Below are 17,272 nucleotides of genomic sequence, written 5' to 3'. Positions count from 1 at the left end.
TAGGAAGTTAATGTCTAATTAACTGATTACCCGGGCCCACAGTAATTGAGGAGCCTACAGTTAAGTGTGTTTTTGTTTTTTTTTTTTCTGAGTAATTAGTGTCATTATTTATCAAAAGCAACAACATGAATGTTGCTTTTGAATGTTGTTCAACTCCTCCCTTAAAAATGTCCAAATGGTATAGTCCAGCGCTGCAAAATAATGCAAGTAAATTCAATTTAATAGTAAAAATATTGGTCATAAATGGAGAAATTGTGCTTAAAAAATACATTAAAAACGAATATATATCTGTGAAAAATAATGCAACATTTGTTGCTTGACTAGCCAGTTAAGGGGGGCCCTGTGTAATATTCTTTCTGGGGGCCCAAAATTCCTATCTACACCCCTGCGTTCGCAGCTACTTTGCCAATAAGGCTGATCTTGATCATTATTAGAAACTTTGGGGTAAATGCAGAGTGAAAACTATTTCTTTATATGTTTATGCACGTATCTCATGTCAAAAACTTAAACCTTAAGACATCTGTGCATCTATGATGCTAGCTTGTAAAATCTTAGACCTACTTGCTGTGTGAAGGCCTGACTTGAAGTTCTGAAGTTCTCTGTTCATGAAAAGGTTTGGGGGGTTGGGGATAAGATGTCCTTGCGATTTCAGACCCCTTCCCTACAGAAGAGCCCCCAGCAGACATTTCCCAAACATCCAACACCAGTTTATTTATAGCTGAAGTCCATGAGGCTGCCATGTTGCCTGCGAGCTAATAACCAGACCGCCCCAGACGAGATACTGCAGCACTGAGTCATGGTCCTGGTCTGAGCTCGCGGTGTGGCTCTCAGGTTCGTCGCGTGGCTTAATTAGGAGATCCCGGAAGAGTCGAGGAGTGACGGGGCAGGGAGGCAAGAGGGGACCAGGACAGCAGCACACAGCCACGGAGCCGTCCGGGGATATTTACAGTCCCGGTAAAACGTCTCGAAATAAAGAAATAAAACGCGGACCAGTGGAGGGAGGTAAGCTATTCCTATCAACGAGTTTCTACGGGAGTCAAGTTTAGGTCAATTTCGGGGAGGGGGTGGAGGGGATGAGGATGTCTTATGGTTGAAGAAATGCCCAGAGACTTCTCCACCTTCAACCTGTGAGCCTGAATTCTTACATTCGTAAAAATGTAAATTAGCAGAGTGAAAAACACCGTGTGTTTTCTAATTAATTAATTCTCTTTGTCGTTGATGTAACGGTGATATTGTGGCGCGAAGCTTGAAGCATCAGAATGAAGGGGCGGTGAAAGTGCTGTCAGAGAGCCAGCGCCATGTCATGTTCTGTTTGGAAGGGTGGTCATCCTGCCTGTGAGAGAGCCAAGAGCACCTGTCTGCTTATTTACGATGTTCAAACATTAGAGAAGTTCACTGGCTAAATAGTCTCACCTCAAGATCCATTTTGTGGTTTTTAGAGCTTTGTACAGGCTTAAAGGTGAACTGAAACTTTGACTAAACTTTAATTATTGACTTAAAGCTCCTGTGAAGAGTTTTTAGCTTGCCATGAAACAGACTGAAATTAAAGGGATATTTAGGTATTATTTAAGTTCAGTTGTATAAGGTACTTGGTAGTAATAGGCTCATTATCCCCCAGAAATTTCAGAGTGTGTTTCTCCTTCAAACATTATGCGCTTTTAGAAGCTAGGCTTTACAATGTAACAGATGGGTACAGTTTCTCCCATAATTTAGCAAGTTGGAGGTAAAAATAGGCCAAAGTACAGTGTTGGCTCAATTTGTATTCTATATCGAAGATTTTTTGAAGCATTTTATTTTTCATCAAGAAAGCTTCTGTGTTTGGAACTACTTTGCAATGCGAGCTTCGGCTACGTGATCTTCTACCTTCGCTTATCTGAGCACGTATCAACTCTGAATACATTTACTTTATATGGACAAAAGTATTTGGCCAAACCTGTTAATTATTGAATTCAGGTGTTTTTAATCAGACCGGTTGTATAAAACCAGGTGTATAACAGCACACGTTCATGCTCATCCTATGGCGAGAAGAAAAGCTTAAGGCAGGGAGAGCAGAGCAGGGATCAATGACCGCAGAATGACATTGAATGAAGGAGAAGCTGGGGTGGAGGACGGTCGCAAGAGCAGCTTGCAGAGAAAGCGGCAGAGCGTGTCTAGGTAAGAGCAGTTTAAACAAGGCAGCATGAGAGCGATTGCCCAAAAGCGTGCTTAGAGCATCTTAATGCTTCAGCATACCAAGCCATTTTGGACAATGCTATGCTTCCAACTGTGTGGCAACAGTTCGAGGAAGGCCCTTTTCTATTCCAACATGACTGTGACCCAGTGCACAAAGCAAGGACTATAAAGACATGGTTTGATGAGTTTGGTGTGGAAGAACTTGACTGGCCCAGACAGGGCGCTGACCTCAACCTCATCAAGCACCTTTGGTATGAACCGGAACGGAGATTGCAAGCCAGGCCTTTGCATCCGTATCATATCATCAGTATCCAACCTCATAAATACTCTACAGAATGAATGGGCACAAATTACCACAGAAACACCCCAAAATCCTCTGGAACACTCTCCGAGAAGAGTGGGGGCTGTTATAGCTGCAAAAAGGGGGCAAATCCATGTTAAAGTATTTGAGTACTAGGTCATTACAGTCCCTGTTGGTGAAATGGTCAGGCGGCTGAATACTTTTGTCCATATAGTGTATTTCCACTGCTTTTTTATAATGATTACTCACATTAAAAGATATGCACATGCATGTATTAAACCTTATTTTCCACTTTAAGACATTTAAACATCAATCCCCAAATTTTTATTGACATGACCAAGTACAAAACTGACTCATTTTGATGCCACAGCTTAAACATTTAAACATCTGTATCAGTTTGACCCTAAACACATCACAAAGAGAACATTTTCTACCTGAATTAACCATATTTTCTCATCGTTACTCTCCTCACACTACACTGTAGCCGCAGTCATTGAGACCTACAGGATATCTTACAGTAAGCTACCAGCAGAAAACGGCAGGCTAGGTCTGAATATAGCCCAAAGATCAGATACCAGGCCAGAGGGTTCAGGAGACACATGCTGCAGGTCAGGGTGAAGCCAGTCATGTCTCTCCACTGCAGGAACATGTGTGCTTTCTCAGCTGTTGGTTGGGGGTCTTTATGTGGCAGACTGCGGCACACCTGTCTGCAGGAACAGAGGGAGGAATGTTTCCATGCAAGCTTAAATAGACCGTATGGACTTTATGCAGCTTATTGATTATGTGATGTTTTTTTGTATTGCTTACTGTATGAACATGGTGGTTGTTTCCCATTCTCTTTCTGTAATGGGCTGAATTAGGGATGTTTCTGTTTTATTAACTTTAAAACAAAATTTGACATGAGTGATTGGAGGTGAAGTGCAGCAATTTGGACTTGAGGAAACACTGTAGTTGTAGTTTGATTATCTGTAGCTGCGTTTTCACTAAGCAGTCTGGTTCAGCCCAGTTTGATACTGTATGCCATTATTTGCATTTTAAATGTCGAAAGTTGGGAAATGAACCAAAAATATTGATGCATACATCCTATTTTCCGCCACCCTTCTGTTGGGCTACTAAGCCCACCAATCCGACCCTAAATAGAAGAGCTAGACTCACCGCAGTCCCTCGATTGGTCGTAAGGACTGTCACCTCTCATGCAACAGTGTAAATAATGAAAATCAAGACAGGCCATGTTTATTACTAAGCTGAAAAGATTTTCTCTCTCATTTTGTCTCAAGCATGCTGTTAAAGGTGATGTTGATATACTGCTCAGCGAATAAACCTTGTGAGGTTGAAATGACAATCAATGATGTGTCATTTGCAGATGAGTCATTTCTTTATGCAAATGACAGGAGGGCACCAGTTAGTCTTACCTGCACATATAGCGACCGCACCGCGATCCACTGGCTAATTGTGCTGCAGAGCACATCGCTCCCTCTCTAGTCAATCAGAGCATTTCTACAGCCGGTGCTCCAGTCCAGCAGCGGAGCGTCCCTGGAGCGCCGCTCCACTCTGCTTCGTTGGAGATACGCTGCAGGTCTATTTTCAGTGCCAAACCGCGTCAATACCCATCAATCAGAACGCTCCAAAAAGGAAGTGACAAGCATAGAATATCCGGTCCTTTCAAAATATAACACAATGCATGGACTCCTGATCGTAATTCATTACTATATCAACATTAAGTCTCATCCTGCAGCGAGAGCAAAGGGTCACCGAGAGGTCAGTGGGTCACAGAGCTACAACGGCGCCATTGGTGAGGAAAAGTTAACTTTTGAGGACATTTAGCCAAAGAATTTTACATAAAACTACACATCCTTTGAGCAAACATTAACCTTTCAACTTCCGAATGTACTCACTCCACGGCGGAAGTAATAATATCATGGACTTATACCGGGAAGAATGATGAATTAACCCCAGGGCTGTGGGCTATGGAATGCTTCCAGTGGGCGAGGTCGCCCACCTTCGGTCGGAGCAAACCCGTGGAGCTCCGGGGCGCGGCGCAGTTGTCCTATGAGGAAAGAGAGAGTTAGTGGGTAGAGCAGGAGCCCATATGCAGAGGCTATGGCCCTCGATGTCTGGCAGAAGTAGGAAGAGAAAACTTTCTAAGACTCTGGAAAAAAAGTAGTGAGAGATGTATCTGAAGACCCCAGAACACCTGCCAAGGCCCTAGTGAAGGACTTAGCCAAGTCAGGAATTGTAGTCTCAACGAAGACCATCACTACAGCCCTGCACAGGTATGGACCAAGAAAAAGTCCACTTCTGCAGAAAGACACCTTCAAGCCAGACTGAAGCCTGCTAAGGACAACCTGGAGAAAGATTCTGATACTGGAAGCATGTCCTTTGGTTAGATGAGACCAAACTAGAGCTATTTGGTGCTAGAGACACCGGTGATGTTTGGAGAAAGAAGGGAGAGGAGTATAACCCAAAGAACACCGCCCCTACAGTGAAACACTGCAGTGGGAGTATTATGCTGTAGGGATGATTCAGTGAGTCTGGAACTGGGAATCTGGTAGAGGTGGAAGGAATCATGAAGAAAGAAGGATGAAGATTTAGAACGCAGTCAACAGCTGAACTGGATCTGGGTCATCTCTTTGTCTTCAACAGTACAACGACCCATTAAAAGTTTTGCAAAGATAGGAATAGACAGCCACAAAAAGTCCCCCATTCAAGATACGTTTTTTCCTCCGTGGCCAAAATAACCGTATACTCACAATGTCAGGAGAGACCAGAAACACTGTGAGACACTGACAATATCAGATCAACTAACTGACCCCAGTGATGTATAGTCTACTGGTAAAAGCAGCTCCTGTCAGTGAAATGTTTTTATTTATGCAGACAGACCAAACCTTAATCCAGATATAATGTTTACACAGCATTGATGAGGTTTGGATTACTGCTGATAGGTAAACAAACCTCAAGGCCACACAATGCTGCTCAGATCATATTTTACCTCTGCCAACACTGACCAGCCGTATACATCACCATGAGGCAATGCAGGCCTGTTTCCAATATTTATTAGTCAACAGGGTGGAATTCAATCCAGAGGAGGACTGCATGTTTACGAACGTCATTGCTAGGCAACAAGAACGTCCTAATCTGACACCTGCTACCTTTATGTTCAACAAACAACCCAGCTGTGTGAGTTATAATCACTAATATTTGATCCAAAAACAACATACATATAGCCGCTATGTAGACCATATCCATGTATGTAATCAGTGTAAATGATGTCTCAATATTATGGGGCTGTGAAGAAAACACATCCTGAGGATGGGCGAGTCATCTCTCTGGAGAGACCTCTCAGATGTGCCAGATGCCTTTCATACGGGAGTCAGCATCTATTTCTGCTCTCTGGGTCACAACAGCTCTGAGGCAAGAGCTGAAGGTTGATGTTCAGGAACAAGATTTCTAAATGTTCCCCAGGAAGTACTCTCAAAGGGTTCATTTAAACACATTAAGTGAGTTTGAGTGGGGAGTAACTTTTGGTGTTTTATACCCCAAGTACATAAGTGATATAGTTTCCAACCATGTTTCTGTCTCAACAAATATTTGGCCTGTCCATGAAGACCTTACTTTTTTGGAAACATATACATACTACTGAAGGTAAAAAGCATAAGTAGGATCAATTCAAGGTTCTGATTTTTAAATACCCAAACAAAGCAGGTTCAGATTCTCATCAGCTGCTTTTGGCAGTTTAGACAACAACAAGTTTGTTCCCCTTAATAAACTCGTAATACTTAAAGAAGCAAAGCAGATCCATCCATCCGTCTTCTCCAACTTATCCCAGGTCAGGTTGTGGTGACAGCAGGTAAGTAAGTCAACCTAGACATCACTTTCCCCAACAACATTTCCCAGTTACCCATGAAGGATTCCAAGGCTCTCCTAGACCAGATGGGATATATATTGATTCTAGCAACTTCTGGATCTGTCCCTGCGTCTCCTACAAAGGTTGATGTGCCCAGAAGACCTCCTAAGGGAGGCAACCAGGAGGCATCCTGATCAGACGCCAAACCACCTCAACTTGCTCCTTGAATATGAAGGAGCAGCGGCTCTACTTTGAGATCCCTCTGGATGTCTGAGCTCCTCACCCTATCTCTAAGGCTGAACCCAGACACCCTCCTGAGGAATCTTGTTTCAACTGCTTGTATCCGCAGTCTCGTTCTATTGGTCATGACCCAGAGTCCATGACCAGGTGAGGGTTTGGGAAGTAGATTGACTGGTAAATCAAAAACTTTGCTTTACAGCTCAGCTCCCTCTTCACCACAACAGTGCAATACTGATGCTACACCAGTCCACCTGTCACCTGCCGCCTGGTCTACATTGCAGCCCACCTTCATGCACATCCCTCCATGGGCTGCTGGTCCATTTGGTCTTTTTCTCGGGTTGAGCTCAGCTGAGCCCCATGGAGAGAAGCCCAACCCCTGTTGCTGTTTTGTGTTCAGAGTTTGGGCTAGGTCTCTTATCTCCAGTGAAGGCCAGTCGTAACGTTTCAACATACCAAGACATTTTGGACAATGCTATGCTTCCAACTGTGTGGCAACAGTCTGGGGAAGGCCCTTTTCTAGTCTTACATGACTGTCCCCCAGTGCATAAAGCAAGAACTATAAAGACATGGTTTGATGAGTTTGGTGAAGAACCTTGACTGGCCCACACAGAGCCCTGACCTCAACTCCATTCAGCACCTTTGGGATGAACCGGAACAGAGATTGTGAGCTGGGCCTTCAGGTCCAACATCAGTGCCTGACCTCATAAATGCTCTACAGGATGGATGTGCATAGATTCCCACAGAAACACTCCAAAGTCTTATAGAAAGCCTTCAACTCGACTGCTTGGTCATGGGGTAGGAGTCACAAATTCCCTGCAGCATTAAATTTGTGTGTGCCCAAGAATGCAAGATCAGCATGCATGTATGTAATCACAAGAAAATTGGTTATTACAGCAATGACTATCAGTGCAAGGTTTTTTCAATTTCACAGTGGAAAACATCTGTTTAAAAATTTTAACTTCTGTTTTTTTTAATCAATCCCTAAAGAAATAATATGCTGATATTTTGAGTTTTTCAGCAGTTTTGTCCCCAGTGTTTCTTTGATTCTTTTCTGCCTATGTAATCCTCTGCCTGGCTCCACTCTTAGTATCTTCCTAATCCAGCTGTGTGATATGTTGATGAGGTTGTGACTGTTGCAGAGGGCCAGACAGCTCAAACAGAGACAGTGTTTATATAAACCCCGCTGCACTGGCTGCATTTAGTTTCAGTCTGTCGTGACATGGGCTGGCTTTTTAAAAACAGGCCACAGCAGGCTGGGAAAGCTGAAAAGTGATTCTGTAACCCAGGATTTTTCCTTCAGGGGTGAATGAAGTAAAATATCTCACTGTACCAAACACCAATCATCAGCATGGTAGAGGAAGGTCAAGGCATGGCTTCATAACCATTTCTGCTTTTGTTTCCAGGTTTGTCACCATGGAGGGTTTAATGGAGCGGCTGGAGCGAGCCGTGACTCGCCTGGAGAAGATATCTGTCACCATGCAGGCATCCAGCAGCATGACTAACGGGGACTGTGTCAACGGCATTGATGGAGGCAAGTTATGACTTAATAATACTTGATTAAGAGGACTGAAAGAGGCTGTGTTCTATTTAAAACCATTGTAAAGTGAGGGAAACAGTATTAGGTCTGCGCAAGAGCATCAAACAAGTTATGATTTCTTCATTTGTTTACAGGTGTGTCACAGTGTGTCGAGGCCTTCGACGTTTTGCTGAAAGGTCCAGGAGCAGAGTATCTAAATCACAGCCGAGCCATCGGAAATGAGGTGGAGAAACATGTGAGTTGTGTTCAAAAAAAGCTGAATTTTTTGCCCCCTAAATATCCTGACAGCATCCTAGTAATGTTTTGTGCTTGAAATCAGGAGAGCTGATGTGAGAATGTAGAAGGAAATATTCTGAAAAATCACTGTGGACAAGTCAGGAGTATTTTCTGAAATAACACGTTGACATAAGTATTCAGATTCTCTGTGAATTTATCTCGAGTTCTTCCCATATCTCTGGATCTTTGCTGCAATGTTTCTACACATTGTTTGGAGTCAACCTGTGGTAAATTAAATTGATTTGGCATGATTTGGAAAGGCACACACCTCTCTATAGAAGGCTTCACAGCTGACAATGCATAGCAAAGCAAAAACCAAGCCATGAGGTCAAAGGAACTGCCTGCAGAGCTCAGAGACAGAATTGTTGACAGGCACAGATCTGGGGAAGGCTACAAAAACATTTCTGCTGAGCTGAAGGTTCCCAAGAGCACAGTGGCCTCTAGAATTCTCAAATGGAAGAAGTTTGGCACAACCAGGACTCTTCCAAGAGCTGGTCACCCAGCCAAACTGATCAAGGCCTTAGTAATAGAGGTGACCAAGAACCTGATGGTCACTCTGACTGAGCTCCAGAGATCCTGTTTGGAGATGGGACAAAATTCCAGAAGGACAACCATCACTGCAGTCCTCCCCTGATCTGGGCTTTATGGCGAAGTGGTTAGACAGAAGACTCTCCTCAGTGTTAAACACATAAAAGCCTGCTTAGTTTTTAAAAAGCACCTGAAGGACTCTTAGACTGTGAGATTCTGGTCTGATGGAACAAATATTGAACTGTTGGGCCTCGATTCTAAACATTATGTCTGGAGGAAACCAGGCACCGCTCATCACCTGCTCAATACCATCCCAACAGTGAAACATGGTGTTGGCAGCATCATGCTGTGGGGGTGTTTCTCAGCAGCAGGGACTGGGAGATTGGTCAGGGTTGAAGGAAAGCTGAATGTAGCAAAGTAGAGAGATGTCCTCAATGAAAAAAAACCTGTTCCACAACGCTCAGGACCTCAGACTGGGCCAAAGATTCACTTTCCAACATGCCAATGACCGTAAGCATACAGCCAAAACAACACGAGTGGTTTAGGGACAACTCTGTGAATGTCCTAGAGGGGCCCAGCTAGAGACCTGACTTAAACCCTATCCAATGGGAGAGACCTGAAAATGGCTGTCCACCGACAGTCCTAATCCAACCTGGCTGAGCTTGAGCGTATTTGCAACAGGACAGTCCCCTAATCCAGGTGTGCTAAACTTGTTGTTTCATATTCACAACGACTGGTGGCTGAAATTGCTGCCAAAAGTGGTTTGACTAAGAACTGATTAAAGGGTCTGGATACTTCTTTGCTCTGATATCTATTGCCAGCTTTGAGACAACTAAAGAGAGGTGTGTGCCTTTTCAAATCATGTCCAATCAATTTGATTTAGCACAGGTGGACTCCAATCAAGGTGTAGAAACATCTCAGAAGAGATCCAGAGAAATCAGAGGAACCTGAGCTTCATTTACAGTGTTGTTGGGAAGTGTCTAAATACTTAAATCAATGTGGTATTTCATTTTTTTCTTTTAAATGCATTTGCAAAAACATTTAAGTTCTGTTACACTTTGTCAATGATGGGGTACTGAGTGTAGATCAATGAGAATAAAAAGGAGTGGTTAGTTACTTTCCACCCCTGCTTTGTCGGGTAAATGGTAAATGGCCTTAAACTTGTTTAGTCCTTCTGTCGGAAAACTCCACTCCATATACTGCAGGTCAAATCACTCTACATTCACACAGTGATGGTGGATGTACTGAGATGTCCATCGGTATTAGCTAATCCCATTCATTCACATTCACACACCACTGATGCAGCAGTTGGAGCAAGTTGGGGTTAAGCTTCTTTCCCAAGGACACATTAGCATGTGACTTAAGGAGCTGGGGATCAAACCCCTGACTTTCAGGTTGAGAGGCAACTGACTACCACTGAGCAACAGCTGCCAAGTTATCAGTACAAGGAGACAAACTGGTGCCTGGTCCAGCCTTTATACTGTCACTACAAATAAAAAAATACATACGTGTCCCTTTCTTACTACTCACTGCTGTGGAAATCTGAAGGATAGTGTAACTAGGAGGTCCAAAAGGTTTCCTGTCCTCTAAAAAGCCAAGGATGAGGGACCTTACTTTGATTTATCAAATGCTAGTGGGGACTTTTTTCCTCCTTGGTATTGACCTGCACTCCCAGCAGGGTCGAATGAGTGTTTTGTGGTGAGCCAGCTGGCAATAATAGCCATGATTTGTCCTTGGAGTCAACCCAAAACAAGATGATCTACTTTGAAACCAAGAGTGAGAGCAGGCAAAGAATTACTAAACAGTGCTTGTATTTCTTCCCCTGTACCTGAAAAGAGAAGATTTCTGTGTCTCACTGCTGTACGGGGTGAGACAGAGGTAGAGTGTTGGGGGAAAAGCAGAGGGAGTTTCTCCGTGTTTCAAGAGCTCCTTTTATGGTTAAAGCCTCCCTGGTGGTTCCCTTGGCCCGCAACCGGAGGTCTCAGGACCACGCACACATAGGACACAGCTGGCTGGGACTATCCTAAGCTATGCTTACATGCATGTGTATGTATGTGCTTTATAATACATGCTTTTTATACATAAGATGGATAAATAGATCCCCTTTGTCATGACACAACACGGTAAACAAAAGAAAGTGAAAGATGAGCAAGAGTTACATGATATATGCTCAGTTTACACACTATATGACATGCTGCTTATTAAACTCCTTTTTTATATGTTGTGCACTGTAATCCTAACCTGTCTGATTTATATTCTTTCTGACAGGCGGAGATGGTGAACAATGCCCTGCAGACTCAGAGAACTTTCCTAAAGATGGCCGCCACGCATCAGGAACCTGCACAGGTACTGAAACCACCTGATAGAGATAGAGACTGTGTAGTTGCTTTTGGTGTAATTTATCTGCCTTGGTTTATTAAAAGGCTTGATATGTGATATAAAAAATCAAATAGGTTATGTGAATATGTTGTGGAGTAATGATCCAAAAATCCTAAAAAGACAGGAGTCAAACTCTCTCTGGGTTTGTTGATCTTAGCTCTGTGTTCAAGCTCTAAAAAGTTGGCCACCCTATGACACCACTCGTCAGGCATCCAAATACTTTTGTCCATATAGTTTATCAATAGAAGCACTTTGTGAATAAGCTGGTTACACCAGACACTGGTGACCTGCATACTGGGTAAAATTTTGCAGAAGTGAATACTAGAAATAGATTACTTATAAAGTGCTTACATTAATGTAGATTTGGAGGATGAGTTTGACAGGTGATTGTGAGAACAAGGCATGTCATGTATGGAATAAGTACCTGTCTACTTGCCTGGTTGAACTAGATCGTAAACGTATCCATATAAGTATGTAACACTTGTGTATTGTGTGCCTTGAAAGCTGAGAAAAAAGTCAGACCATTCCACCTGGCACTGCTGCTATCACTGATATGACTGGCTGCTGTTTATGTCTACGGAAACTCTCTGTTTACTGCAGCAGGTGATGCTCAGAATTAACCTTATGTTACAAATTTCACCATATTTATCATCGTCTCTGTATCTCAGTCCCCTGTGTTGGTCGTGTCCTCCCCCTCCTGTGTCACCCAGCAGGCCGGGCCGTTCACAGAGGGATTACTCTGCTCTTTGACTACGAAAAACGCTAATACAACACATTCCCAACATGTTCACGTATAGAGAGAGGGGGGTGAGAGAGAGAGCTGTCTGTCTGTGAGAGAGAGAGCTGATATCATCCCATTGGCCTCTGTTTGTGTTGGGTGTGTGTCTGTGTTTGTCACAGGGTCCACAGAGCCCACCAGGAAGTGATTACTCCCTATCTGTCAGCTCATTGGCTGAGGAGCGCTGAAAAGAGCGTTCAGTGATTGTCAGAAATGCAAACAAGGAAAGAGTGAGGGTTTAAAGAAAGAGGAGAGGAGAGAAAGAGGAAAAGAAAGGAGAGGAGAGGATAGGATAGGAGAGGAAAAGAAAGGAGAGGAGAGGATAGGAAAGGAAAAGAAAGGAGAGGAGAGGAAAGGAGAGGAGAGGAAAAGAAAGGAGAGGAGAGGTTTATTTATTCTAGAAAAGAGATAAAAACAGCTTCATGAATTTCCTTTAACAAGCAAAATTTTAGAGAATATTATTATCACACTGTTCTTTTAACGTCTTTTGTCAAACACATGCAATTTTTTTTATCCCTGTTTATAAACTCAACTGGATTGAATCTTCACATTTTACTTGTCCTTCACTGCTGTGACTTTTGACTCCTTACAAACCTAACAAACACAAAACATCCAAAATTTATTTTCAAATTTAAATCTTTTAACTTCTAGAACAACAAAAGACTAAACAAAACACACATTTGTCAGCGGGCCTAGACACTAGACAGAAGTGGACACTTCCACTGAATTTAAAATTAAAGTGTTAAGATTAAAATTGAATTATCTAAGGGTGAATGGTATAAATATGCAAATAGAGCAAGGATTCTACCCTTAAATTCTTTTAATAGTTAATTCTGGAAGACTGTCATCATACATTTAATCATTGTCTTGCAAAATGGATGTACAGTTTTACTTCAGCTCTACTCAAAAGATGATCCCTGTGTTAGTGAAGAAGCATACTTTGACTTTCCAGGGAGTGCATAGCTAGAAACCCCCACATGAATAGATACATTAATGACCATGTGTATTGAATACAGTAAAATTAGTCCAAAAGCAATTTATCCATAGTAATGTGAATGTACTGTAAATATGTGGGTGCTACAAGCTTTATGCTATAAAGGAGGAGGCTGGGGTGGAGGAGATTAAGCTTTGCCAGCAGCACCAGTGTGGTACATCAGACATAACAGTGTGGTTACAGACATAACTTAACACATGTAACACAAATCTAAACACTCTGCCCAAGGGCATGATAGGAACCTGCATACACATCCACTAATATTTTAAATCCCAGTGGGCAGATGTGACCCTTCCCTAGAATCATTCTCTCTCTATGGGCTTCTGTGGAGTCAACAGAGGTGGAAAATGTACTGATTTCAAAACAGTGGTGTACTAGAAAAAAGTACAAGTACCCAAAAAAAACATTAAATTACAGTAATCTAAGTAAATGTAAATTGTTACTTTCCACCTCTGCTTTGTTGGGTAAATGGCAGAGGTGTGGACTTGGGACTTGACTTGGACTTTAGTCAGATGACTTGAAAATACTTGAGATTTTCAGTGAGTGTGTTGAGTAAAATATGCCCCCATTCAAAATATTCAACCAACGCAGTGATACTCAACCCGCGGCTCTCAAGCCACATGTGGCTCTTTAGTGACCAGTTGCGGCGCTTTTAAGGCTTACTTTTAGAAATCCTCCCAAAATCCTCTATAAATCTAAGTCCACACAAAGAAGACAGACTTTAACTCCCAAATTCAAATGAAAACTTGCATATTATTACCGTTGGATGCGCTGGACGGAGGAACGCGCGTAAAAGAGTGCAGAGAAGTCCGCTGGTGGCGCGTCTCTTCATTAAGTTAATTCATAGAGGTGTTCTGTACATATACACACACTCACCACACAGACACACACACACTCACATTAGATGAGTTAAAATGACTGTACGTCTTCAGAAGTTCATTTGTTGTTGCACCGCTTAGCACTGATTATATCCTGAATGCTATGTCAGCACTCTTATTCTGTGTGATTAAGTTCTGTCACACTGGTCTTATTTTATTTAAAAAATAAAACAATTCAAAACGCACTCATTGTATTTGTCAAATTTAATGGATTGTTACATTGTTAAAATGGCATTGTATTTGGTAAACAGTGCTTATGACTTGTAAGGACTCAAAAATTTCAAGCCTATGACTTCGGACTTGACTCGACTTGTCTTGTCTTTACTTGAGACTTGACTTGGACTTGCACGTCTTTACTTGAGACTTGACTCGAGACTTAGGATTAAAGACTTGAGACTTACTTGAGACTTGCAAAACAATGACCTTCTCCCACCTCTGGTAAATGGTAAATGGTGTTGAACTTGTTTAGTGCTTTCGTCTGACGACTCAAAGCACTTCATACACTGCAGGTCAAATCACTCTACATTCACAGAAACCCCCATATGGATAGATATAATAATGACCATATGTATTGAATACAATAGAAGTAGTTCAAAAGCAATTTATCCATAGTAGCATGAATGTGAATATGAGGGTGCAACAAGCTTTATGTTATAAAGGAGGAGGCTGGGTGGAGGAGGTAAAGCTTTGACAGCGGCAGCAGGAGTGTATCACATCAGCATTAATGCAAGCAAATTAGTCAGAAGTGTGTTACATTTAAATACAGAGCTGTGTTATATATAATGCACAGGCTCTTGGCCATAAACACAAGCCCATGACTTTTGCCTCTGACCACAATCTCCTCACAACTTCACAGCAATTAGTTTGAAAACTTCATCACACTTCCCTATCCAGATGACAGCTGACAAGAGAAGTCAGCGCATCTGATTCGTCAGCTGCTTTAAGCCATCCCCTCAGTAAGAGCCCTAAAACATCTCAGATTGACACAGTGTTAAAACTACACTGAACTACTACTAAAGACTACTTTATCAGAGACTGTTCCACAAGATTCCCTTTTTTGCATTGCTACCTTATTAGATCTTGGTACAAGGACCGTTATTTTGATAAGGATGTTAAACAAAGCACACAAGGGCAGTTTTACACACAACTGATTGGCAGGCCGGCTACAGCTGCTCCTCAAGTCCTGGATGAGAAGAGAAACAGACTGCAGCAAGGGGGTCAGCTAGGCTCTAAGCTCAGTCCTAGACTCCTCTAGACTCTGGCCTCCCTTCATCTGGATAGATGACAGCTCTAGGTCCGCCGGACTGAGTATTCGTAATATTGACCTCCATGCCAGGTAAATCAGTTAAACTGTGGTAAAAAAAAAAAATCCCTTTTTTGTAAAGAGTAGGGATTGTACTCAATGTATGTGGAAATTTTCTGATGATAATTCCAGGGTACAGGTCCATTTAGAGCTGTTAAGTACTAACTTTCCACCATTTCCCGACCTCCAAGAGACATTTGGGATCCTGTGATTGCAAACAACCCATTATTAACATTAGACCATGTTTGCTGGATAAGATTGGGACAACATTACCCATAATCCTTCTCTGCACATGCAAACTAGTTCAAATTCTCTCCTAAGAAATGTTCACAAACACATTTATTCATATCTCTCATTTATATCCATGTCAGCGCTCCAAACAGATGAGGAAGAAGAGGAAAAGTGCGTGTGACTCTGAGCAGCCATGGCCCTGATAGCTACAAACTTCTGGTCTTCCTCTGCAGCCCGGCTCTGTTTTACTCCCTGACTTTTTATGGGCATGTTCTATATTTGAGCCTGTTGTTGGTGTGTGTGTGTCAGACTGTGTGAAAGAGAGAGTGAGATAAAGTGTGAGACAAAGAGAGCCAAAGAAACTCAGTCTCTCTCTCTCTAAGTGACCTCAGGTTGGCCTGTAAACTTAACGTACAGTAGTGAGTGTGTGTGATTTTGTCCTTGTAGCTGGTTCACACACACTGCAGACCTTTAAACCCCGGTACAGCTGCTCTGCTGCTGTCGCCCTCCTCTCTCTTCCTTTGATCCGCTGCTTGTATAGGAAGTCAAGGCTCCGACGCTTTGCTATTGTAACACTGTGAGCTCATTCGCTGCCCATCAAATAATGTGAGCCGACGTTTGGAGCCTTTTGTCGGCTAGTTCTCTTTCTGTCTGCATCCACTTTACAGTCTGTAATCCCTTCCCTGAGGATACTCTGCTTATCTGACACTTAATATGAGGCTAACCCCAGAACTTGAGCAAGCTAGCTCAAAAATTAGCAACAACACTAGCAGCTTAGAAAATCACTTTTCCCTCTATACAGTTTATGCATGGACCACTGGATGTATAGAAAGATGGATGAAGAGTCTCCAACTCCTCCCATTGAAGAAAAATTAAATCAAAATATGTACACCCCGCCACCAGTATTTATTGTTATGTTGGTGATGTATTTTGGAGACAGAGTCTGCACAGTAGGAGTTCTACTGCAGTATTGTCATCCTGAAGGAGAAAAGAAAAGTTACTAAACTGCAGAGTTTTGGCTGAGGTGTATCTACCATGATATTTCAGAGAATGCCTTGAAAATGTCAAGGACAGTGCTGGGAGGAGGGAGAGATAAGACATGCCTACCTACTTCTTCATCCTGTCCCCATGAGCCGCAACTTCATACAGTTGCTGCTTTTGTAGATTTGATTATTAGCTACAATTTCATAAACATCCAAAGTAGATATACCACAAGCTGTCTAACAGTTTGACGTCTTGGCCGTTTTCAGACTGCCCGCATGAGCGCCACGTCGCATGTGGATGCATATCTTGCATGTGGAGAATTTAGAGAATAGAGGTCTCGTCCAAGGCCACCCATAAGGGGGCGCATTCTGGGGCACCACCAAACTGGGGGCCCATGGAGGTCAGCAAAATCATGATCCATTGTAAAGTTAAGCTATGATAACCATATATACTATTTACCTGAATAAAAACCACCCGTAGCAAAGCAACATATATATTTTTTTATTGATTTTTGTCCCATAATATATAGCCTTCTCAAAAATTTTACCTATCTCTAAAAATGAATTAAAAGAAGTTAAGGTGGCCAAAAATAGGAAGATAGGTGGTGAGATGGGATTAAAAAAGTAGCAGAAATGGGGTTAAAAGTGGCTCAAATTGGATAACAGAGACACAAAATTGGTGAGAAGTGGCAAAATGGGTCAAAAGTCTCAAAACAAATAGAGAAATATGGTTAAAATTAGGGGGCATGAATTTAAATGAAATTAAAATGTGGCAAAAATAGGTTTGAAGATACAAAAATAGGTAAAAGTGGAAGATTCTGGAGGAAA

The 17,272-nt window shown here is 42.3% G+C and overlaps 1 protein-coding gene across 1 annotated transcript in view; it reads left to right on the top strand.

The window, feature by feature from the left end:
• The first annotated feature begins 763 nt into the window (after positions 1–763).
• The window catches only part of cap2 (cyclase associated actin cytoskeleton regulatory protein 2), a 35,714-nt gene continuing 19,205 nt past the window's right edge, over positions 764–17,272 (top strand). Inside the window, exons 1-4 of the mRNA XM_041808299.1 lie at positions 764–1,002; positions 7,961–8,088; positions 8,229–8,329; positions 11,167–11,244. Of these exons, the coding sequence (XP_041664233.1) occupies positions 7,971–8,088; positions 8,229–8,329; positions 11,167–11,244 (297 nt within the window). The 5' untranslated portion in view covers positions 764–1,002; positions 7,961–7,970. The remainder of the gene's footprint in view (positions 1,003–7,960; positions 8,089–8,228; positions 8,330–11,166; positions 11,245–17,272) is intronic.

This window comes from Cheilinus undulatus, linkage group 16 (assembly GCF_018320785.1).
Source record: "Cheilinus undulatus linkage group 16, ASM1832078v1, whole genome shotgun sequence".
NCBI lineage: Eukaryota > Metazoa > Chordata > Actinopteri > Labriformes > Labridae > Cheilinus > Cheilinus undulatus.
This window is presented reverse-complemented; position numbering and strand designations above follow the sequence as displayed.